The following is a 23,931-nucleotide window of genomic DNA, read 5'->3' on the forward strand; positions in this document are numbered from 1 at the left end:
CTTATGCCCAAAGCAGCTCACTCAGAACATGTGGAAATTGCTGGTGCAAATGGTTTATTGAGTACATGGGCCTATATTCTCTGGAGTTTAGAAGAATGAGAGGTGATCTAATTGAAATGTATAAAATTCTTAGTGGGATTGACAGTATAGATGCTGAGAGGCTGTTTCTCCTAGCTCGAGAGTCTAGAACTAGGGGGGCTTAGTCTCAGGATAAAGGTGCCAGTCATTTACGCCTGAGATGAGGAGAAATCATGAGGGTTGTGAATCTTTGGAATTCACTACCCCAGAGGGCTGTGGATGTTCAGTTGTTGAGTTTATTCAAGATGGAGATAGATTTTTGGGTACTAATGTGGAGATAGGGCAGGATTGTGGAGTTAAGGTGGAAGGTCAGCCATGATCTTAATGACTGGCAGAGCAGCTGCGAGGGGCCTTATGGCCTGCTCCAGCTTCTGTTTATTGTGGTGAATCTGGTACACGGCCATCTACAACTGAAGGTTGTCCCAAGAGTAGATAATTTGTCACCCAATCGTCCAAACACAGAATGGCCACATGAGCAGTGCTTGCACCCGAAGCTCAGATCGGTTGTAGTTGGTTTTCAGCTCAAGGCAGCTGGTCACAATTCAAATGCACTCTTATCATCTTCTCCCACAACATTAGAGCGTGATGTAAAATGTCCAGAAGGTTGCTACTTCTTTTTCATGTATTCTCAGTTAGAACTGATAAGACTTTATTCAAATGGAAGCAGTTCAACAGAAGGTAACATTTTTAAAACTGCAGGAAAATGGCTTTCTAATCTTCAAAATAAAGTCATGTACACACGGAAATCTTTTATACACAGAACACAATATATCTCATTAGAACATCGATTTTATTCCTCAGAGAACAAAGGAGGTGCAAAGCTCCAAGTCTTTGTCATGAGTTCTTTCAGCAGAGGGTTACACTTGGTTCCTTCCGATTAGCAGGTACAACCTAATGGTGATCACACGATTTATACACTATGGAAAGCAGATTCGCAGGTAGTACTCCACATTCAGGCAGTCTCTTTTCCCATCACTTCCTCCTGTTGGTGCCACTGTTCGACAGTATAGCTACGACTCGAATGAAGATGTTTAACGTATCCATGTAAATCCCCATGCATCTACAACAAAGCAGCACAAATGTTAACACTAACAGACCAAACAAAGTAACTTCATACTGGACTAAAGTACAAATCTCAGCATCTCTCAATTGGGGTCTCAGCAGAGATTCGATCATTGGCTCAGTAAATCAGTCAGGAAGGGTGCCCACGAATAACTCTTGACCAATGACACCACCTAGAAAATGCGAGACTGTGGATGTCAGATGAGGACTGGGTCAATTATGTTATATCCATAGTTGAATAACCCAACTGTCTGGGCTTACACATGAAGGATGGCCACTTTGATAGGCTACTGAGGGTGGGCTGTACTCGTGGCACTCCTCCCACACCTACAGGTTACTTCCAGTGTGCTCCATGGTTAGATCCCCTCGGTGATATTATGTAGCAGCACAGGATCAGTTTTTACATGTATGCTGACAACACCCAACTTTATCTCTCCGGCACTTGCCTCGACTCTACAACTGTTACATATGCTATCTGGCTGCCTAGCCAACACAGGCATGGATAGGACAGAACATCCTTCAGCTAAATATTAGCAAGAACAAAGCCACGTTATTCGGTTCCGACCAGAAACCCCTGTATTATTTGGATCTTGGAGGAGCTAGAGGCATTAGTTCTGGGAAGAGAACAGACTCGAATTAAAAGCTAGAGTAGTTTGATATGGAACATCCTAAAGGAATAGCTTATAGGAGTGCACCCAAGAGCATAGGAAACAGGGAGAATCTGTGTACCAAAAGAATAATAGCTTTGAGTGTAACAGCTGTGTTCCTCGGAGACTAGACAAATCTAGAAAAGATTGGTAAGTGGAGTAATTTCCCGTTGCAGTGAACACGGATAGCACAGAAAAAGATGGTGAGGAGAACAGAGATGACTGGTGGTTGAGAAAACTCAAATCGAAAGGGATACGGAGAAGTAACTTATCCAATGCACGATTCAGATTTGGAAGCCAAGTGGAGGAGGAACTCCCAAAATAAGATAGTGTTGAGCAAGTGGAATACCAAATATCAGCCCAAACAAACCATTAGATTGACCCAGTTGCTTTGACAGCGTGACCAAGCCTGCCTTGAATGTCCCGAGACTCAACAGGCTGAAACAATGGCTTTCAGCCAGACACACTGTGACAGGGACTTTGGCATGAATTCCATCACTCACTTCTGTCTAGCACAGGACCGTGGATGGCACATGCGCTCAGTTGGCCGTGTTCAGCATCAATAGCCTTGGCTTGGCTCAAAGATCACTCCCTCCTGAAAATGCAAGGGTGCCTCTCAAGAGAAATGTGGAAAACGGATGGTATGGCATTGATTGTCACCCAAGAACCCATGATTAATAAGTAACTGAAAGGCATATTGTCTCAGGTACACAACTGGCCAAGACATGTTTTGGATCATTTGCTAGAATCTATTTGCTCAGTAAAGATACTCCTTAAAAGAATCTAGATCGTGGGTTGTGGGATCTGTGTATGTTATTATGAAGACTCATGGTGTTGAATGCAAAAGGATATTATTTCTAACTGTCCGTTGCCCTAAACGAGCAAGTGGAATATGCTAGACCGGCGTTTAAACAAACCCCTCTGGCAGCAGTGACCTCGGCTGCTTTTCTGAGCTTCCCAACCATGCGGCATTGGTACGAGTTCAAGGTGGCACGGTAACTGACAAAGTAACTATGACTCATTACATCGTTCAACTTCAGGCATGTCGTAGCTATCTTGGCCAAATATCGGGCTCCATAAGGTAAATCTGTCAAACTGGAGTGGTTGGTTGTCCCTATGTGACTCATGATTAGGTGAAGGTGTATGAAAGGTCATCGACCTGAAACGTTAACTCTGTTTCTCTCTCCAGAGGCTGCCTGACCTGCTGAGTGTTTCCAGCATTTTCTGTTTACATTTCAGATTTCCAGCATCTGTAATATTTTTCTTTTGTGAAGGAGATATTCAAAAAGGTGACTAAAAGCTTGGTCAGAGGTAGATTTTAAGGAGCACCTTAATTATGAGATCGAGGTGGAAAGGCAGAGAGGTTTCGGGAGGAAGCGCTAGAGCTTAGGGCCTAGATGGTGGACAAAGGGAGATGGGGATGCACAAGAGGCCATGGTTGGAGGAAGGTAGAGTCATTGGAGGATTGTAGGAACTTACAGAGATAGGGAGGGGCGAGGCTATGGAGGGATTTGAACATGGGAATGAGAATTTTAAAATCATGGGATTGGTGGACTGGGAGTCAATGAGCACATGGCTGAGGGGTGAATGGAACTTGGTACGAGTTAGGATACGAGCAAAGTTTTGGACGAGCCCAACTTTATGGAGGGTGGAAGACGGGAGGTCGGCCAGGAGAGCATTGGAATAGTCGATTCTGGAGGTTAAAAAAAGCACGGATGAGGTTTTCAGCAGATGAGCTAAGGCAGGAGCAAAGAAAAGCGATATAATGTCGATGAAGTAGGCGGTCTTTGCAATGGAGAGGATATGGGGTCAGAAGCTCAGCTCAGGGTCAAATAAGATGCCAAGGGTATGAATAGTCTGGTTCAGCCTGAGACAATGGCTAGTGAGGGGGATGGAGTCAGTGACGATGGAATGGAATTCACGGCGGGAGTGAAGATGATGGCCTCGGTCTTCACAATGTTTGATTGGAAGAAATTGCGTCCGCCCAGGACTAGATGTCAGTCAGCACAAAGGCAGTGGTGGGCTCAGGAGAGATGGTGGTGAGATAGACCTGAGCGTTGTCAGCGTACATGTCAAACCTGATGTCATGTCTTCGGATGATGTCACCGAAGAGCAGCACGTATATGAGAAACAGGAGGTGCATGCACGGTGCTTTGGTTATGAAATTATTGGTGTATAAGTTTCAGGAAATTTCATTAATGTAATAATGAGATAATAATGCCTCCCCTCCTATGTGGGTGTAAAAGATCCCATGGCACTACTCAAAGTTTTCCTGGTGACCTGGCCAACAGTTATCCTTAATCCAACATCACCAATACAGATGATCTTGTCATTAAACTCATTGCAGTTAGTTTCCCTATATTACAAGAGTGACTACACTTCAGCAGTATTTCATTGGCTGCAAGTGGTTCCAGTGTTTCGAGGATGTGAAAGGTGCTATAGAAATGAAAGTTCCTTCAAAGAAAAAAGGTACAATACTTACGCATTAATGGGATCAAATTTCTTAACACCATATACTGGGTAGGTCTCTGCACGTCTAATCACCTTCTGGGTATCATACAGCAGGAACATGCCAAAAAGAACCAGGCCTCCATAGATAGCTACAGAATACAGACCAGCACCGAATGCAGAGGTAGGGGGCAGGAACATGGAGCCTGAAAGAGTACATGAATTTACCAATGAGAATTGGGCCAAAAATTGATTAAATGCTCAGTTACGTGCACTCTCACCCAAGCCACTTACCTATGGAGGAAGCAAAAACCAGCCCGAGCCCTACAGCCAAAGGTCCACCCATGTTCAGGAACTTTTCACTGGGGGCACACATGGCAACGGTGGAGAGACCACCCACAATACCTGCTGTGTACCAGGCGGCTCGGATCAGTAAGGGGCCACCGAGAAGTGTCATTGGAGCAACCACAGCTCCCATCACACCTGTATAAAAACAAAAACACGGCTTGGTAAATCCCAAATACCATTGAAACTCAGCTTATGCAGAAACATCCCGCTTCCCTTTACAATTAGCTTTGGGCGCCAAAACATCCAAATAACAAAAAAGGTCCTTGAAAGTACATTGTGCAAATACTAATATAATTATGCCACAAAATTCCTTTGTCCAAAATTCTAACAGATATTAACCAGTTTGCAACAAACCAAACAGTCCAACACATTTCTCACCAGCATGTAACATCCAGGCTAGGTGCTTAGCATTCAGCCCTGTTTCGTAGGGTAGAGATCTCACCAAAATACCTGCTCCGATCATTGCTGCAAATGTTGCTCCTATGGCCTGTTAACAATGAGGGAAAAAACAATCGTTTCTAACATCATGCATAAACCAATCTGCAGAATGCTACACACCAACTATCTCTGGGAATTAATCTTTTTCATTTGATCCTTAAAAACAAACTAGTATAATGTTGTCTGTGGGCAGTTCTTTCTCAGAACGACTGACCAAAACAAAAATTTTGAATTCTTTTTCAACAATTAATAAATTAATTCAACCACAAATAAAACATTTCTCAGTGAGCTCTTGTTAAAAACAGAGATGTGCATACACGTACCTTAAGCACAAGTGCCTGGGGGAAGTTACCAACAAAGGTAACCTTCACACTTCAACAACTGAACTGTTTTAAAGCCGTTATGCTTAGTTTTAATTACTGGATTTACACTGCTCCACAGTGACAAATAGGGCATTAAAAATCAAATACAGGTCTACCAGAGGTAAGACTCGAAACTGTGCCAGCAGAGGGAGATATCCAAATGGTGATCTGCAGTGGATTTAAATTATGTCAACTGCACCCCAACCTTGGAGTGGATGCAATGCCTCAGAATTCCCTACATAGGAGGAGGTAGAGTATTGTAGCTGATATTTACCAGGCCTTGGCTCAACAAATACCCAGTAGTTATACTGGCATGCCTAGTTCTCTACAGACTCTGGTTCCCTTTAACCTCAGACGCCACCAATTTGCATCTGGCTGCACATGATGGCGAACATGTATTACATGGAAAAGTTCTCAGATTTAAAGAGAAGTCTATCTATTTGGCCAGCGCTTGTCTGAATAGTTCGGATTTGTACCAGGAGATATCTTCAAGATCAGGAAGTGTTATATAAATATTAGAAACTTGAAAAACAAAGTATGGATATGAATTTGTCTTCCTTCTGTGGGAAGAATTCACTTGGTTTCTGGGATAATTTATACAGTCAAAGTAAAGTCTGCCAATATGGCAAGAAACATAGAAAGTTACAGCACTAAACAAAATTAGTGAAGCATTTACAAACTCATCAGAATTGGCTGGCTCAATAAAGCTGTAACTTGGGATAAGGAATAATTGACAAATAGTAAATATTTAGCAAAATAAAAGGTATGCGACAATCCTTTCTTAGACGGGAGAAAATCTTCAAGACGGCTTAACAAGCGTCCTTCAAAGGTATTCACTCATCAAACATCAGCATATTATTATGGAGGATTTGCCAAGTCACTTCACGATTAACAAGTAGGAAATAAATGCTTGCGATTGCTCTCAACAACTTACCAGAAAGGAACTCCTCGTCATCAGATTCATGATGGCTGGTGATCTGCTGATGGCCACAGCAGACAGTGCAGTCAGCCCGACACTTCCTGAAAAGTACATGTATGTGGCATGGATCCTCTCCTTCACATACTGTGGCCAGATGCTGCAGGACACATCATCGAGTTAGTGGCATTTCACAAGTCCAAATACTGGATGAAAAGATTTCTCCCCAACCCCCCTCCCTCCCTCCCTCCCCACAGCCACAGTGGGTAAGGACACCAGCTACTGTCATCATCATCATAGGCAGTCCCTCGGAATCGAGGAAGACTTGCTTCCACTCCCAAAGTGATTTCTTTGGTGGCTGAACAGTCCGATACGAGAGCCACAGACCCTGTTACAGGTGGGACAGACAGTCGTCGAGGGAAGGGGTTGATGGGGCTGGTTTGCCGCGCGCTCCTTCCGCGTGTGCTTGACCTCCTCACGCTCTTTGCGTTGAGACTCGAAGAGCTAAACGCCCTCCCGGATGCACTTTCTCCACCTCGGTGGTCTGCGACCAGGGTCGCCCAGGTGTCAGTGGTGATGTCACACCAGCTACTGTAACTCTAGATCAAACAGTCCAAGGAAGTCCCAGCTTCGCCGCCATGCTGAGCTAGCTGATCTCAGTCAGAATAGAATTTGGGTGCTACAGTTGGTCTCTGATTAGTGAAGGGATAACAACCAGCCAGGGACCCTGGAACTGAGAGCTACCAAGTCACCAACAACTTGCATTTATGTAGCACCATTAACCTAGGAAAACATCCCAAGGCGCTTCACAGGAACATTATTAAACAAAATCTGACATTGAGCCACATAAGGAGATATTACGGCAGATGACCAATAGCTTGATCAAAGAGGTAGGTTTTAAGGAGGGTCTTAAAGGAGGAGGCTTTAGTGAGGGAATTCCAGAGCTTGGGGTCTCGGCAGCTGAAGGCATGGCTGTCAATGGTGGACCGATTATAATCAGGGATGCTCAAGAGGCCAGAATTGGAGGAATGCAGAGATCTCGGGGGGAGGGAGGATTGCGGGCTGGAGGAAGTTACAGAAATAGGGAGCGGCGAGGCCATGGAAGGATTTGAAAACAAGGAGGAGAATTTTTAAAAACTGAGGTGTTGTTCAACCAGGAGCCAATGTAGGTTAGTGAGCACAGGTGTGATAGGTGAATGGAACTTGGTGCAAGTTAGGGCATGGGCAGCAGAATTTTGGATGAGCTTAAGTTTAGGGCGGGCAGAAGATGGGAGGCCAGCGAAGAGCTTCAGCCTTCCCAATAGATGGTTGCAGAAAATTTCTGCTCATCCAGTACTGGATGTCGGACAAACAGTCTGACAATTTAGAGAGAGAGAGAGAGAGATTAGTTCGGGAGAGGTGGTGGTGAGGTAGAGCTGGGTGTCGTCAGCATACATGTGGAAACTGACGCTGTGTTTTCAGGTAATGCCACCAAGGGGCAGCATGTAGATGAGAAATAGGAGGGGGCCAAGGATAGAACCCTGGGGACACCAGAGGTAATGGTGCGGGAGCAGGAAGAGAAGCCATTGCAAGTGATTCACTGGCTATGATTAGATAGATAAGAATGGAACAAAACAAATGCAGTCCCACCCAGCTGGATAATGGTGGCGAGGCGTTGGAAGATGATGGTGTGATCAACCGTGTCAAAAGGCACAGACAAGTCGAGTAGGACCATGCTAAAGAAGGATTGTATAACCGTATTATTTCAATCCTAGAAGTGTAATTTCAGTTTTAGTTTTATATTTGTCACGTTTGTGGATTTTGATCATATTTTAGTCGTTTACATAGGAAATATAGTGCTAATTTTAGTCCAGTCTTTTGTTCCTGAACTTTGATTTTGATCTTGGTCTTGGGGGGAAAAAGAAACTCCAGGTTTAATTTTGCATTCCATATTTTTACTCTACTTTTATCAAGAATTCTTTTTCTAAAAATGTCGGTTGTTTCAGAGGCCATGTGAAATAATCAGGAATTTAAAAATCACTAAAACATTATTCATCAGCTTCAGTTTCCAACATCTGTTCCAAAAGTTGTAAATTACTGAGCACTTCTGCTTTTGTCATTGAAATCATTTGTCTTAACCTCATCTCGTTATTTCAAAGGTCAATCTCAGCTTAGTGATAATTGTCAATAAGGTGTTTAATCCTAACCGTCAGCTTTAATGTAAAGACAAGAATTGTCACTGGCTAATTGCATTGACAAAAGCAAAACTGTGTATAGGTTGGGCCAGAACAGGATCAAGCTTGGTTGTGACGGCCTCCACGGCTCAATATCCCACCAACACTTACTGACTGGAGTCACAAATGAAGGATGGCCATGTGTCTGGGGCACTGGCAGGCTGTTGGCACTTGTGGAACTGCAGCCCAGCAAAGGTTAACATCTTGGGGCAGAGGAGAAAAGCACAGGATTTTTCTTCTTTATTTTCACTTACCTCACACAAGAACAGAATAGAAGGATTAGACCATTTGGCCCTTCGAGCCTGCTCCGCCATTCAATAAGATCATGGCTGATCTTCTACCTCAACTCCACTTTCCTGCACTATCCCCATGTCCCTCAATTCCCTTACTATCCAAAATACTATCGATCTCTGTCTTGAATATACTCAAGGACTGAGCATCCACAGTCCTCTGGGGTAGAGAATTCCAAAGATTCACAACCCTTTGAGTAAAGAAATGTCTCCTCATCTCAGTCCTAATGGTCGACTCCTTATTGTGAGACTGTGAGCCCTGGTTCTAGATTCCCCAGCCAGGGGAAACATCCTCCCTGCATCTACCCTGTAAAAATTGTGTATGTTTCAGTGAGATCACCACTTATTCTTCTAAACTCTAGGAAATATAGGCCGAGTCTACTCGATCTCTGCTCATAGGATACTCTCTTCATCGCAGGAATCAGTCTGGTGAAACTTCATTGCACTCCCTTCAAGGCAAGTATATCCTTCCTTAGATAAGGAGACCAAATACTCCAGGTGTGTTCTCACCAGGGCCTTATATAATTGCAGTAAGACTTATTTACTCTTGCACTCCAATTCCTTTGTAATAAAGGCTAACATAACCATTTACTTTCCTAATTGCTTGTTGTACCTGAATGCTAACACCTGAACCAGTCAACCAGATACCTCAGCAGACAAGTTCCCTGCAGGCTTGAGCCACTGAAAGAAATGTTCCAAGCAGGATAGAGCAGTGACAGGAAGCAAGTTTTCCCTGCGCTTGCTCGGCATGCCTTCTGGCAGCTGATTTCACAGCACCACTTGTCTGCCCTCTGAAACTATTTACCAGGCACGGAGCAAGGGAACACAACAATGCCTGAGGAGACAGCCAGAGATAAATGAAATGGGGCCATCTGAAATAACCTATTGTCTGTTATCTTGGAACACAAGTTCTCCTCACTTCTCTTTCCAGTCCACAATAATTATGGCAAAGGAGTTGAACCTTTCTTTGCTTCCTTTATGAAGGACAACTTCTTAAAATTTACAATCTCTACAAGTAATATTAATCTCAAAGCAGCAACCTTAGCAAAAGGATCTGATGTGCTGCCTCCCACTGTACAAAGCTCTTCACACACAGTTAGTCAACTTTGCCTGCAATAATTCATGATGGTTACACAGGAATGTACACGACTGGAAGAGACCATTTTCGTCCATCTGTCTGGTACCAGACTCCATGATACCTCACATAGGCATTTCCCACCAGGGTACTTATTCCAGACCTCTGTCCCCAGCTCTCTCTCGAAAATGCTGGCACAATTCTTTGGCAGTCCATTCCGAACACTCACCAACTTTTGCACAAAGTAATTGAATCTAAACTGTCTTTTTGCCCTCTCTTGGAGCTTTAGGCTTTGTTCTCCTTGTACAATTAGTGATATGCTAAATATTGATGTTTATTTTGTCTATACCCTCTAACTAATTCCAAAGAACCCAAAGTTTGCATTGTGAAGTTGTCAAAAACTTGCCACGCAGACTAAAAGTTAAAATGTTACCACAGAGGGAGGATATTACTTTTTTTTTAAAATTCATGAGTCTGTAAGCTAAATGCCCTGCGTGCTTCTCAGCCATACACTCGAGGGTCCCAGGTTTGATTCCCATGCTGGTCACAGATAGGGTGGTAGTGCACCTCCTACAATTAGCCTCAGTGCCTCTAGCTCGAGTGAGGCAGGGCAGGACTGCAGAAGCTCGGATTCCTATGCTGATCACCACCCAGTGACCCCTACTGCAAAGTCAACACTGGGCACTGTACGAGGCACAGGGCCGGGCTCAGTTGTGACTGTACGAGGCACAGGGCCGGGCTCAGTTGTGACTGTACGAGGCACAGGGCCGGGCTCAGTTGTGACTGTACGAGGCACAGGGCCGGGCTCAGTTGTGACTGTACGAGGCACAGGGCCGGGCTCAGTTGTGACTGTACGAGGCACAGGGCCGGGCTCAGTTGTGACTGTACGAGGCACAGGGCCGGGCTCAGTTGTGACTGTACGAGGCACAGGGCCGGGCTCAGTTGTGACTGTACGAGGCACAGGGCCGGGCTCAGTTGTGACTGTACGAGGCACGGGGCCGGGCTCAGTTGTGACTGTACGAGGCACGGGGCCGGGCTCAGTTGTGACTGTACGAGGCACGGGGCCGGGCTCAGTTGTGACTGTACGAGGCACGGGGCCGGGCTCAGTTGTGACTGTACGAGGCACAGGACCGGGCTCAGTTGTGACTGTACGAGGCACAGGACCGGGCTCAGTTGAGGGCAGGGCAAGAAATCGTTACCATATGGCGAAGACTGAAATCTGAACATCTACCCTGAACATTACATGTAGCTAAACAACCCAATCGTTTAAAATCAACAATATTCTGGAGAAGCTAAATGTCTGGCAAATTGTTCTGTTATTCCACAATATACTTACACAGCTTTCTCAATGGCTCCAATCTCGTTGGACATTCCCAATCCATAGTAACAAAGTGCTCCAAGACCAATAGCCGCTCCTCCAGCTACAAACAATCTTCCAGTGTTGTCAACTGAAACACAACAGTTCAGATTTGTCAGAACACACTGTGTTACAAGCTAACTGAATATCAGTAGAATCAAAAGGTCTAATGAGCACATCAGGCAACACAGTGTGTCAGTTCAGAGTCATTACATTAAATGTAGATTTGAGACAATCTAGCCTGCTTGGCTCTTATGGATACTAGTCCACAGTACACAATGGGCCATAATACAGATTTAGTGGACTCAAGGGTCACCAAGATAGTAAATACTGAAATCAGACAAGTTTAAAGCTTATTATAGGAATGGCATAGAGAAAACGTTACCTCGCATCTAACTTGGGAGTGCCCCATACAGTGGACAGAACTTGGATGTTATTTAACCCATGCTATACCTGACCTGGACGTTCTCAATATTAACACATCTCTTTAAAAAAAAAAACCTTGAGTAGCCTAGACAAAGAGCCAAGCGCCCGAGTTTCAAGACATCATGAAAGCTGTCAAGATTAGGTGGAAATCAGGAAGCAGTGATTAGTAATCAGTTAAGTTCTGGTTTTATAAGACTAGATTGTAAGAGGTGCTTTGAGCAAAGCAAGGATTCCATAATTTTGACATCTGGGAAAAGAATGAGTTAGGATTTGGAGCTGATGCGGTGAGCTTTGTTTTAAGTGAGGATACAGAGAAGAGGACGCGTGCGTAGGGCTGAATTTGTAACTTAGGAAGGAGAGAGGAAAACTGAAGAAGAGCGATGGTCTCAGCAGTGCAGAATAAACTCAGAGAAGCTTACAATGGAGAGAGGGATTGGAAAGGAGAGGGTCATTTAACCGCTGACAAGCTTTGATCCTATACCCTGTCCTGGAGTGTGTTGCTGGCACAGCCTGACATTATGGGAGTAGTTCGGCAAGATTCGGACTTCAGAGCTGCTGAGAGAAAATATGTTTTTTTGGCAAGAAGAAAACCACCAGTCTCCATGCAAGCAGGGCCATCATATTATAGAGGTGTTGTGAGGGCTCCATTTAAAATAAGTGGCAAGGCCAAGAATATCAAAATAAGGAGGAGGATTAAGGGTGGACCTAACTGTGAGAGGTAGGAGTTATTTGGTGAATTGCAGGAAGAGGGTTTTGATAGAAATCGGAGTTTTCATGCTCCATGGAGATCAAAGTGAAGTGATTCCACTATCTCCCTCAGAGGAATGATGGTTGTGCGCTCTGAAGAACGCTAATGAACATAGGATAGGATGATGGATTAGATCACAGATATAGAGAAGGAACAGTGCGAGAGAAATAACAGGGAGCTGGGAAAAGCTCAAACTGATGGGGTGTGGGTGGGGGAATCAGGGGATGAACCATCAAATACAACACAAATGGGTGCTGGATGGACAAAAAGTGCTTCATTTGCCAGTGCGGACATGCCTTATATTGAAGACTGGAGTTCCAAGGTGTCGCAAGTATATTTCCTCTACAATATACTAACTTCAGGTTACAAGTAACACTGCCTCACTTTTAAAACCATGAATATTTGCACAAGGACATTCTCTTGAATCTCGGACTTACATTTTGCTGCAGTCTCCAGCGAAGGGCTGAGCATTACTTCCTTCATCTTTTCACGCAGTGTTTTCGCCCGCCGCACACCAACACGGGACTTGGTGGCATAATTCTGGAACAGGAACAAAGAATGTTATTACTGGTTCAGTAGTGTGCATTGTGAAGTAAGAGAGAGACACACATAAAAATAGGGAGAGAAAGTGGAAAGTGAGAGCCCTCTCCAAACACAGCCCAACTCCATTTATACCACCAACCATTTAATTGCCTTTTCTGTTGGGCTTGCAATTATGAGCAGTTAACATAGAAAATAGGTGCAGGAGTAGGCCATTCGGCCCTTCAAGCCTGCACCACCATTCAATAAGATCACGGCTGATCATTCCCTCAGTACTCCTTTCCTGCTTTTTCTCCATACCCCTTGATCCCTTTAGCCGCAAGGGTCATATCTAACTCCCTCTTGAATACATCCAATGAACTGGCATCAACAACACTCTGTGGCAGGGAATTCCACAGGTTAACAACTCTCTAAATGAAGAAGTTTCTCCTCATCTCAGTCCTAAATGGCCTACCCCTTTATCCTAAGACTGTGTCCCTTGGTTCTGGACTTCCCCAACATCGGGAACATTCTAACCTGTCCCGTCCCGTCAGAATCTTATCAGTTTCTATGAGATCCCCTCTCATCCTTCTAAACTCCAATGTATAAAGGCCCAGTCTCTCCTCATACACTACAGTATTCACTAATGTTCACCAGTGTCTCATTGCCAGAGCTATTTGGGCTGGAGTTCTGTAGGACCACTCGATTGGTCCTCTCCCAGCGATGATTGAAACTACGGCTAGGATCAGCTTGTATCAACTGATAGTTAACGGACGGCATTGAGGAGCAGCACAATGTGTAAACTGGCATTAGTTATCCACTGCATTCATTGCTGAATGGCGGCAGATTAGGAAAAGGGGAGGTGCAACGAAACCTGGGTGTCATAGTTCATCAGCCATTGAAAGCTGGCATACAGGTACAAGGCGACAAATGGTATGCTGGCCTTCATAGCTAAGGGGATTTGAGTATAGGAGCAGGGGAGGTCTTACTGCAGTTATACAGGACCTTGGTGAGGCCTCACCTGGAATATTATGTTCAGTTTTGGTCTCCTAATCTGAGGAAGGACGTTCTTGCTATTGAAGGAGTGCAGTGAAAGTTCCCGATTGATACCCGTGATGGCAGGACTGACGTGTGGTATTTGGAATGCCAAGCGGGAGAAATGCAACCTTCTACAGTATCGGCTCATTGAAGAGCAGCAGCCATCTTTGCCCACTTGTATTCTGCATACTAGGTTGTCCTTCAATGATATTATCGATAGCGCGGGGTCAATTTTCATAGAATCATAGAAATTTACAGCATGGAAGGGGGCCATTTCGGCCCATCGTGTCTGCACCGGCTGACAAAGAGCTATCTAGCTTAATCGTACTTTCCAGCTCTTGGTCCGTAGCTTTGTATGTTACGGCACTTCAGGTGCACATCCAAGTACTTTAAAAAATGTGGTGAGGGTTTCTGCCTCTACCACACTTTCAGGAAGCGAGTTCCAGACCCCCACCACCCTTTGGGTAGAGAAATTTCCCCTCAAATCCCCTCTAACCTCCTACCAATTACTTTAAATCTATGCCCCCTGGTTGTTGACCCCTCTATTAAGGGAAAAAGGTCTGTCCTATCCACTCTATTTACGCCCCATATAATTTTATACACCTCAATATGGTCTCCCTTTGGCCTTCTCTTTTCCAAAGAAAATAAACCCAGCCTATCCAATCTTTCAATTTTGATAGGTCACTGACCATATCCAGCTTTCTCGCTCCACAACTGCCAATGAACTGTCCAATTGTATGTTCAACATCAATGGATGGGTCAGAACTATTTGCAGGTCAGCGCTGGCAAGACCAAAGCTATCCTGTTCAGCACCTGCCAGAAACTCCAAACTTTAGCCCCTGATCCAATACCTTGAGTCCCATTAGCCTGTCCAGCACTACCTCGCTAGTGATAGTGATTGTCTCAAGGTCCTCCCTTCCCACATTCCCGTGACCAGCAATTTTTGGCATGGTTTTTGTCCGAAGCAAAATAATTGTTTATGGTCTCAGCCTTTTCCACATTTCCCATTATTAAATCCCCCTTCTCATCTTCTAAGGGACCAACATTTACTTTAGTCACTCTCTTCCGTTTTATATATCGGTAAAAGCTTTTACTATCTGTTTTTATGTTTTGCGCAAGTTTACTTTCGTTATCTATCTTTCCTTTCTTTCTTTTCTTTGAGCCTGCTCCACCATTTAATAAGATCATGGTTGATCCGATCATGTACTCAGGTTCACTTCCCTGCCTGCTCCCCATATCCCCTTATCGGATAAGAAACTGTCTATCGCTGTCTTAAATTTATTCAATGACCCAGCTTCCACAGCTCTCTGAGGCAGCGAATTCCACAGATTTACAACCCTCAGAAGAAATTCCTCCTCATCTCAGTTTTAAATGGGCAGCCCATTATCCTAAGATTATGCCCCTTAGTTCTAGTCTCCCCTATCAGTGTAAACATCCTCTCTGCATCCACCTTGTCAAGCCCCCTCATAATCTTATACATTTTGATAAGATCACCTCTCATTCTTCTGAATTCCAATGAGTAGAGGCCCAACCTACTCAACCTTTCCCCATAAGTCAACCCCTCATCTCCAGAATCAACCTAGTGAACCTTCTCTAAACTGCCTCCAAAGCAAGTATATCCTTTCTTAAATATGGAAACCAAAACTGTATGCAGTATTCTAGGTGTGGCCTCACCAATAGCCTGTATAACTGTAGCAAGACTTTCCTGCTTTTATACTCCATCTCTTTTGCAATAAAGGCCTTTGGCCTTCCTGATCACTATGCTGTACCTGCATACTAACCTTTTGTGTTTCATGCACCAGGACCCCCAGGTCCCGCTGTACTGCAGCACTTTGAAAAATGCTCTCCATTTAAATAATAACTTGCTCTTCGATTTTTTTCTGCCAAAGTGCATAACCTCACACTTTCCAACATTATACTCCATCTGCCAAATTTTTGCCCACTCACTTAGCCTATCTATGTCCTTTTGCACATTTTTTGTGTCCTTCTCACACATTGCTTTTCCTCCCATTTTTGTATCGTCAGCAAACTTGGCTACATTACACTCGGTCCCTTCATCCAAGTCATTAATATAGATTGTAAATGGGGTCCCAGCACTGATCCCTGCGGCACCTGATTATCAACCCGAGAATGAACCATTTATCCCGACTCTCTGTTTTCTGTTAGCTAGCCAATCCTCTATCCATGCTAATATATTACCCCCAACCCCATGAACTTTTAACTTATGCAGTAACCTTTTACGTGACACCTTGTCAAATGCCTTCTGGAAGTCCAAATACACCACATCCACTTGTTCCCCTTTATCTACCTTGTTCGTTACATCCTCAAAGAACTCCAGCAAATTTGTCAAACATGACTTCCCCTTCATAAATCCATGCTGACTCTGCCTGACTGAATTATGCTTTTCCAAATGTCCTGCTGCTGCTTCTTTAATAATGGACTCCAACTTTTCCAACCACAGATATTAGGCTAACTGGTCTATAGTTTCCTGCTTTTTGTCTGTAGGTTACGGCACTCCAAGTGCATATCCAAGTACATTTTAAGAACATAAGATCATAAGAAATAGGAGCAGGAGTAGGCCATTTGGCCCCTCAAGCCTGCTCCACCATTCAATAAAATCTTGGCTGGTCTGGCTTAGGCTCAGCTCCACTTCCCTGCCCGCTCCCCACAACCCTTCACTTTCTTATCATTCAAAAATCTGTCTACCTCCACCTAAAATATGTTCAATGACCCAGCCTCCACAGCTCTCTGGAGCAGAGAATTCCACACATTTACAACTCTGAGGAAATTCCTCCTCATCTCAATTTTAAATGGGCGACCCCTTATTCTGAAACTATGGTCCCTAGTTCTAGATTCTCTGAGTCTACCCTTTCAAGCCCCCTCAGAATCTTACACATTTCTATAAGATCACCTCTCATTCTTCTAAACTCCATTGAGTATAGTCCCAACCTGCTCAACCTTTCATCATAAGTCAACCCCTTCATCTCAGGAATCAACCTAGTGAACCTTCTCTGAACTGCCTCCAATGCAAGTATCCCTCCTTAAATACGGAGAGCAAAACTGTACGCAGTACTCTAGATGTGGCCTCACCAATACCCTGTACAGTTGTAGCAAGACTTCTCTGTTTTTATACTCCATCCTCAATTTCGAGGGACTGCCTATGATGATGACGTTACATCTTCAAAGAACTCCCAGCAAATTTGTCAAACATGATTTCCCTTTCATAAAACATGTTAACTCTGCTTGACTATTATGCTTTTCCAAATTTCCTGCTACTGTTTCCTTAATAATGGACCCCAGCATTTTCCCAACAAATGTTAGGCTAACTGGTCTATAGTTTGCTGCTTTCTGTCTGCCTACTTTTTTAAAAATAGGAACGTTACATTTGCGGTTTTCCAATGCGCTGGGACCTCCCCAGAATCCAGGGAATTTTGGTAGATTACAACCAATGCATCCCCTATCTCTGCAGTCACTTCTATTAAGACCCTAGGATGCAAGCCATCAGGTCCAGGGGACTTGTCCACATTTAGTCCCATTATTTTACCAAGTACTACTTCTTTAGTCTTTAGTGATAGTGATTGTTTTAAGTTCCTCCCTCCCCTTAGCCCCTTAATTATCCATTATTGGGATATTTATAGTGTCTTCTACCGTGAATACCGATACAAAATATTTGTTCAAAGTCTCTGCCATTTTCCTGTTCCCCATTATTAATTCCCCAGTCTCATCCTCTAAGGGACCAACATTTACTTTAGCCAGACTCTTCCTTTTTATATACCTGTAGAAACTCTTGCTATCTGTTTTTATATTTTTAAATGTGGTGAGGGTTTCTGCTTCTACCACCCTTTCAGGCAGTGAGTTCCAGACCTCCACCACCCTCTGGGTGAAAAAAATTCCCCTCAAATGCCCTCTAAACTTCCGACTAATTAATTCAAATCTATGTCCCCTGGTTATTGACCCCCTCTGCTAAAGGAAATAGGTCCTTCCTATCCACTCTATCTAGGCCCCTCATAATCTTATGCACCTCAATAAGGTCTCCCCTCAGCCTCCCCTGTTCCAAAGAAAACAACCCCAGCCTATCTAATCTTTCCTCATAGCTAACATTCTTCAGTCCAGGCAACATCCTCATAAATCTCCTCTGCACCCTCTCTAGTGCAATCACATCCTCCCTGTAATGTGGTGACCAGAACTGCACGCAGTACTCTAGCTGTGGCCTAACTAGTGGTTTATACAAGTTCAAGCATAACCTCCCTGCTCTTATATTCTATGCCTCGGCTAATAAAGGCAAGCATTCCGTATGCCTTCTTAACCACCTTATTTACCTGACCTGCTACCTTCAGGGATCTGTGGACATGGACTCCAAGGTCCCTCTGTTCATCTACACTTCTCGGTGTCCTACCATTTATTGTGTATTCCTTTGCCTTGTTGGCCCTCCCCAAATGCATTATCTCACATTCAATTCTCTGGATTGAATTCCATTTGCCACTGTTCTGTCCACCTACCTAGTTCATTGACATCTTCCTGCAACCTACAACTTCCTTCCTCACTATCGACCACATGGCCAATCATCTACAAACATCTTAATCATACCCCCTGCATTGAAGTCTAAATCATTGACATATAACACAAATGGCAAGGGATCTAGTACTGTGCCCTGTGGAAATCCATTGGAAACAGTCTGCCATGTGGGACCATATCAAAAGCCTTGCTAAAATCCATATACATTACATCAAACACACTACCCTCATTGAATTTTTTGAGGAGGTAACAAGGAGGGTCAATCAAGTTAGTCAGACACGACCTTCCCTTAACAAATCCATTCTGACTGTCCTTGATTAATCCGTGTCTTTCTAAATGGAGATTTATCTTGTCCCTCAGAATTTTTTCCAATAATTTTCCCACCACCGAGGTTAGGCTGACTGGCCTGTAATTACTCGGTCTACCCCTTTCTTCCATTTTAAACAACGTTACAACATTAGCAGTCCTTCAGTCCTCTGGCATCACACCTGTAGGCAGAGAGGATCGGTGATGGCCAGAGCCTCTGCTATTTTTTCTCTTGTTTCTCTTAACAGCCTGGGATATATTTCATCCGGGCCTGGGGATTTATCCACTTTCAAAGCTACTAAACCCCTCAATACTTCCTCTCCGCTATGCTTATTTCATCTAATATTTCACACTCCTGCTCCCTGATTGCAATGTCTGCATCGCCCCTCTCTTTTGTGAAAACAGATGCAAAGCATTCATTAAGAACCATACCCACATCTTCCGCCTCCACACACAGGTTATGTTTATGGTCTCTAATAAGCCCTACTTTTGTTATCCTCTTGCTCTTAATGTATTAATAAAACATCTACATGTAGATGAGAAATACAAAGGGGGGACCAAGGATAGAACATTGGGATAATGTAATGTCTCGGGGGTGGGAGGTGAAGCCATTGCAGGAGATTCTCTGGCTATGACAGCACAGACAAGACTGGACAGAAGCAGCAATGTCATGGGAACTTCATCCTCTCCAATTTCCCTTTAAATCACACATTGTCCTGACCTGGACACCTATTCAACTGGGCACAGCATGTTCACCATTATGGAACCACTTTATTTCGAGTGACTGATAACTTGGACTCACCTGCTTGGGTTGAAGAAGCCACTGAGTAGCCTTCAAGTTGCGACTCTTCCATGCTGGACTCCCCTGCGTGAGAACAGGCCGCAGGTTCAGTGCCGGTAAACTCCTCAGACAAGTCAATCTTGCCACCAACATGATGTCACAGCATCTAAATCAGATCGGTAACTGCCAAGAAATGCTGTTAGGAGCCTGCAGAGATTGAAAACACCGTACAATATGGGTTTTCAGTGAGCAATATTGCTGAATAACCCCTAGAAAGCTCCATCTTTGATGAGTAGGGTGAGACTGTCTTGTGTTCCAGTACCTTTAATAATTAATGTTTTTAAAACTTTCATCTCATTGCTTCAATTCTAAAGAAATCTGCATTCCTCTAAATTTCAGTCAACTCAGTTAGAGCACAGAAGAACATCAGAAATAGGAGCAGGAGTAGTTTATCTGGCACCTTGAGCCCGCTCCACCATTCAATAACATGGCTAATCCGATCCTGGTTTCAACTCCACTTCTCTGCTCTCTCCCCATAACCCTCGACTTCCTTATCTTTCAAAAATCTATTTCAACTTAAATATATTCAATGACCCAGCCTTCACTGCTCTCTGGGGTAGAGAATTCCAAAAATTCACGACCCTCTGAAAGAAGAAATTTCTCCTCATTTCCGTTTTAAATGGGCGACCCCTTATTCGGAGACTATGCACCCTAGTTCTAGACTCCTCCATGAGCGGAAACATCCTCTCTGCATCTACCTGTCAAACCTCCTCAGAATCTTATATGTTTTAATAATTGCAAAGATTCACGACCATCTGAAAGAAGAAATTTCTCCTCATTTCTGTTTTAAATGGGCGATCCCTTATTCCAAGACTATGCTCCCTAGTTCTAGACTCCTTCTAAACTCCAATGAGTAAAGGCCCAACCTGCTCAACCTTTCTTCACATCTCAGGAATCAACCTCGTGAACCATCTCTGATCTGCCTCCAATGCAAGTATATCCCTCCTTAAATACGGAGACCAATACTGTATGCAGTACTCCAGGTGTGGTCGCACGAATATCCTGTACATTTGTAGCAGGACTTCCTTACTTTTATATTCCATCCCCTTTGCAATAAAGGCCAATATTCTATTTGCTCTCCTAATCACCTGCTGTACCTGCATGCTAACTTTGAGTTTCATGTACAAGCACCTTGTAATTGAAGATAGTGTTTGATACAGAGAAGGTGCATTGTCTCCCCCGATAGTACCAATAAATACATTCCTCATCACAGCTTGTTTAGTCATCTGGTTTGATTGTGGTCACCTCTGCTTACTTCTCCAGCAAAAATATGAACATTCAAAGTTAAACACACCCACAGTGAATTCTAAGGCAGTAAGCAACGTTCAGGTGGATGACGACATTGGTTGAACTTCACTCTTCCCATTTATTGATGTCATCTTAATCCCACGAGTTATTAATGCCTTGCATCACATCATAGTTTGTGGATCACCCTGTGTGTTAGAAAGGAGCATTGATCCTCTGTAACAAACAGTAAATATGTAATCTTTCAACATACAACGTATTATAGGAGTGTTCTATAGTTACTAACAGAGTGTATACAACACGTCATACCTCTGCAAGAGAGTGTAGTTCCAAATAGATAGGAGTTGAGAAAATAGAGGATACCAAATGAGGGGTATGGTCTATAGTGCAAGACACAACAGCCGAAGTCAGAAAGAATAGATGAGGTAAATCAGAAGGTAGTAATGTTAAACTTGGGTTTTAAAAGCCTGCAGTTGTTGCACAAAAGAAAAGACAGAGGGAAAGGAGCTGCCTGGTTTTGAGGTTCTGGGAAAGAATAAATTAAAGAAACAGAATAATTGAAATGTGTTGCAATGTATCAAGGAATGTTACACTCTGCAAATCTGCATTGCAAGATGTGCAGTATTTCCAGTAAAACTATCAGCTTAGCTCAGTTGCAACACTCTTGCCTCAGAGCTAGAGAAGGGTGTGGGTTCATAAATAAGAAATACTGTACAAGTAGTATTTATATAGCACCTTTAACGTAGTGAAACATCCCAACGCGCTTCATGGAGCATTACGAGATCAAAAAAATATGAATTTGACAACGAGCCGCATAAGTAAAAATTAGTGCAGGTGACCAAAAGCTTGGTCAAAGAGGTAGGTTTTAAGGAGCATCTTGAAGAAGGAAAGTTAGGTAGAGAGGCGGAGAGGTTTAGGCAGGGAGCTTGGGGCCTAGGCAACAGAAGGCACGGCCACCAATGGTGGAGCGATTATAATCAGGGATGCTCAGGAGGGCAGAATTAGAGGAGCGCAGACATCTCAGGGGCTGTGGGGCTGGAGGAGATTACAGAGATTGGGAGGGGCGAGGCCATGGAGGGGTTTAAAAACAAGGATGAGAATTTTGAAATCAAGGCATTGCTTAACCAGACGCCAATGTAGGTCAGTGAGCACAATAGGAGCAGGGGTAGGCCATTTGGCTCTTCGAGCCTGCTCTGCCATTCAATAAAATCATGGCTGATCTTCTACCTCAACTCCTTTCCCGTCCGATCCCCATATCCCTTGGTTCCATTAGTATCTAAAAATCTATCGATCTCTGTCGTGAATATGCTCAACGACTGAGTTCAAGTGCACTCCAGATTTGAGAACTCCAGGGCAGTATTGAGTATCACACTGTCAGAGGTGTTATCCTGTGCATGGGGCAGTGAACCGTGGCCTTTGCTACCAGTTTCAGTGGTTCAGATGGGCGATCTAAGATCCCAGGATGCTATAGAAACAACATGAATTTCTACTAGTGTCTTGGCCAACATCCTCCCAAAGCAGATTAACTGGTTATGCAATGAATCGCTGATGAATGGTTTTGAATGGAATGGCTGCAATGTCTATCGGCTTTACAAGTAAATAATAAGGTTGACAAAAGGTCACCAACCTCAAACATTAACTCTGTTTCTCTCTCCACAGATGCTACCTGACCTGTTGAGTATTTCCAGCATTTTCTGTTTTTAATTATGGTAAAGTACCAGCTGTTTGACGATACAATGATTTATTGTTGCAAAAGAAAAAAGACAGACTTGCATTTATATAGCGCCTTTCACGGCCACCGGATATCGCAAAGCACTTTACAGCCAATGAAGTACTTTGAGTATAGTCGCTGTTGTAATGTGGGAAACGTGGCAGCCAATTTGCGCACAGCAAGCTCCCACAAACAGCAATGTGATAATGACCAGATAATTTGTTTTTGTTGTGTTGATTGAGGGATAAATATTGGCCGGGACACCAGGGAGAACTCCCCAGCTCTTCGAAATAGCACCATGGGATCTTTTACATCCACCCGAGAGAAGATGGGGCCTCGGTTTAACGTCTCATCCAAAAGACAGCATATCCGACGGTGCAGCGCTCCCTCAGCACTGCACGAGAGTGTCAGCCTGGATTTTTGTGCTCAAGACTCAGAGGCAAGTGAGCTACCCACTGAGCCATGGCTGGCACTAATTCTTTTCCCAAATAAATCAATCTTACAAAACACTCCCTTCTATAAAAAGTTCAACGGCAACAATAACGGTGAGAAACTGAAGGTCATTTCAGTCAAGTGATCTCAATCTCAACGACATGTGACTCATCAGTTTTGATTATGCATCACTGCAGTAACATTGGGTACTGGAGCAGTGAACACAGGAGGACATTCATGATGCAACGCTGTGTCACCCGGCAAATCCAATCCTGTCCTCCCATTCAGCACAGAATGAGGGGCAAATATTAACACAATCACAGCATTGTAATAGCATTATATTTGCAAAAAAAAAACACACACAATGTAAAGGGGAATTCTACAGTACGTTCATCGGAGTAAAAGGAAACACACTGACAAGCGACAGGACTGAGCTACACTGATTTCAGACTGGGGAACAGACACGTTACTGGGCACTGGAGAAGGCTGAAACATCCCAGCCAAGGTGGCCTGGCCTGGCACGGCACAGCAACCTCAGCACTGCTTCCAACTCAACACCCGCGGTACTGAGGGCTCAGGCAGCTGGGGATAGCCGGGGTGAGCCGTGCCCCGCTCCCGCCCCCACCACACACACTGAGCCTGTCCCCGGGCCCCCCACACTCTCTCACACACGAAGCCCGGGCCCCTCACCTCTCGCTGCGCCACTCGCGGTCTCGCTTTTCCGGAATGTTCTCCCGCCCACTCTGCGCATGCGTCCCAACAACCCGCCTCGCGTACCCCACTTCCCACAATGCCCCAGGGCGCTCAGCCTTTGCTCTGATTGGTGCGCGTGAGGCGGCCGCCTGTGATTGGGCCTCGGCGGTAAACAAAACCTGATTCACCCGGCAACAGGCTCAGCCCCGCCCCCTCACACCGA

General features: G+C 44.2%; 1 protein-coding gene across 3 annotated transcripts; it reads right to left on the reverse strand.

The window, feature by feature from the left end:
• Window positions 1–851: 851 nt before the first annotated feature.
• Window positions 852–23,795, reverse strand: ghitm (growth hormone inducible transmembrane protein). 3 transcript variants are annotated; one of them, XM_070865853.1, is made up of 10 exons: window positions 23,706–23,786; window positions 20,926–21,060; window positions 19,589–19,774; window positions 12,846–12,948; window positions 11,214–11,325; window positions 6,318–6,459; window positions 4,962–5,070; window positions 4,530–4,718; window positions 4,270–4,441; window positions 852–1,138 (listed from the first exon to the last, which is right to left on the reverse strand). In XM_070865853.1, exons 3-10 carry the CDS (start codon window positions 19,718–19,720, stop codon window positions 1,051–1,053), a joined length of 1,047 nt encoding a protein of 348 aa, XP_070721954.1. In that variant the 5' UTR covers window positions 19,721–19,774; window positions 20,926–21,060; window positions 23,706–23,786; the 3' UTR covers window positions 852–1,050. The 3 variants fall into 3 exon arrangements, with proteins under 3 accessions (XP_070721954.1, XP_070721952.1, XP_070721953.1); XM_070865851.1 differs by having other exon boundaries at window positions 20,922–21,060; XM_070865852.1 differs by lacking the exon at window positions 20,926–21,060 and having other exon boundaries at window positions 23,706–23,795.
• Window positions 23,796–23,931: the final 136 nt, after the last annotated feature.

The sequence above is a fragment of the Pristiophorus japonicus genome, chromosome 22 (assembly GCF_044704955.1).
Source record: "Pristiophorus japonicus isolate sPriJap1 chromosome 22, sPriJap1.hap1, whole genome shotgun sequence".
Taxonomy (NCBI): Eukaryota; Metazoa; Chordata; class Chondrichthyes; family Pristiophoridae; genus Pristiophorus; species Pristiophorus japonicus.

Excerpts from the sequence above, each read along its gene's own strand:
- ghitm (XM_070865852.1), bottom strand. The coding sequence starts at position 19,720 with ATGTTGGTGGCAAGATTGACTTGTCTGAGGAGTTTACCGGCACTGAAC. Across the intron at positions 11,326-12,845 it reads GCTGGAGACTGCAGCAAAAT|TTGACAACACTGGAAGATTG; the intron begins GTAAGTCCGAGA and ends GTTGTGTTTCAG. Across the intron at positions 5,071-6,317 it reads TGACGAGGAGTTCCTTTCTG|GCCATAGGAGCAACATTTGC; the intron begins GTAAGTTGTTGA and ends CATTGTTAACAG.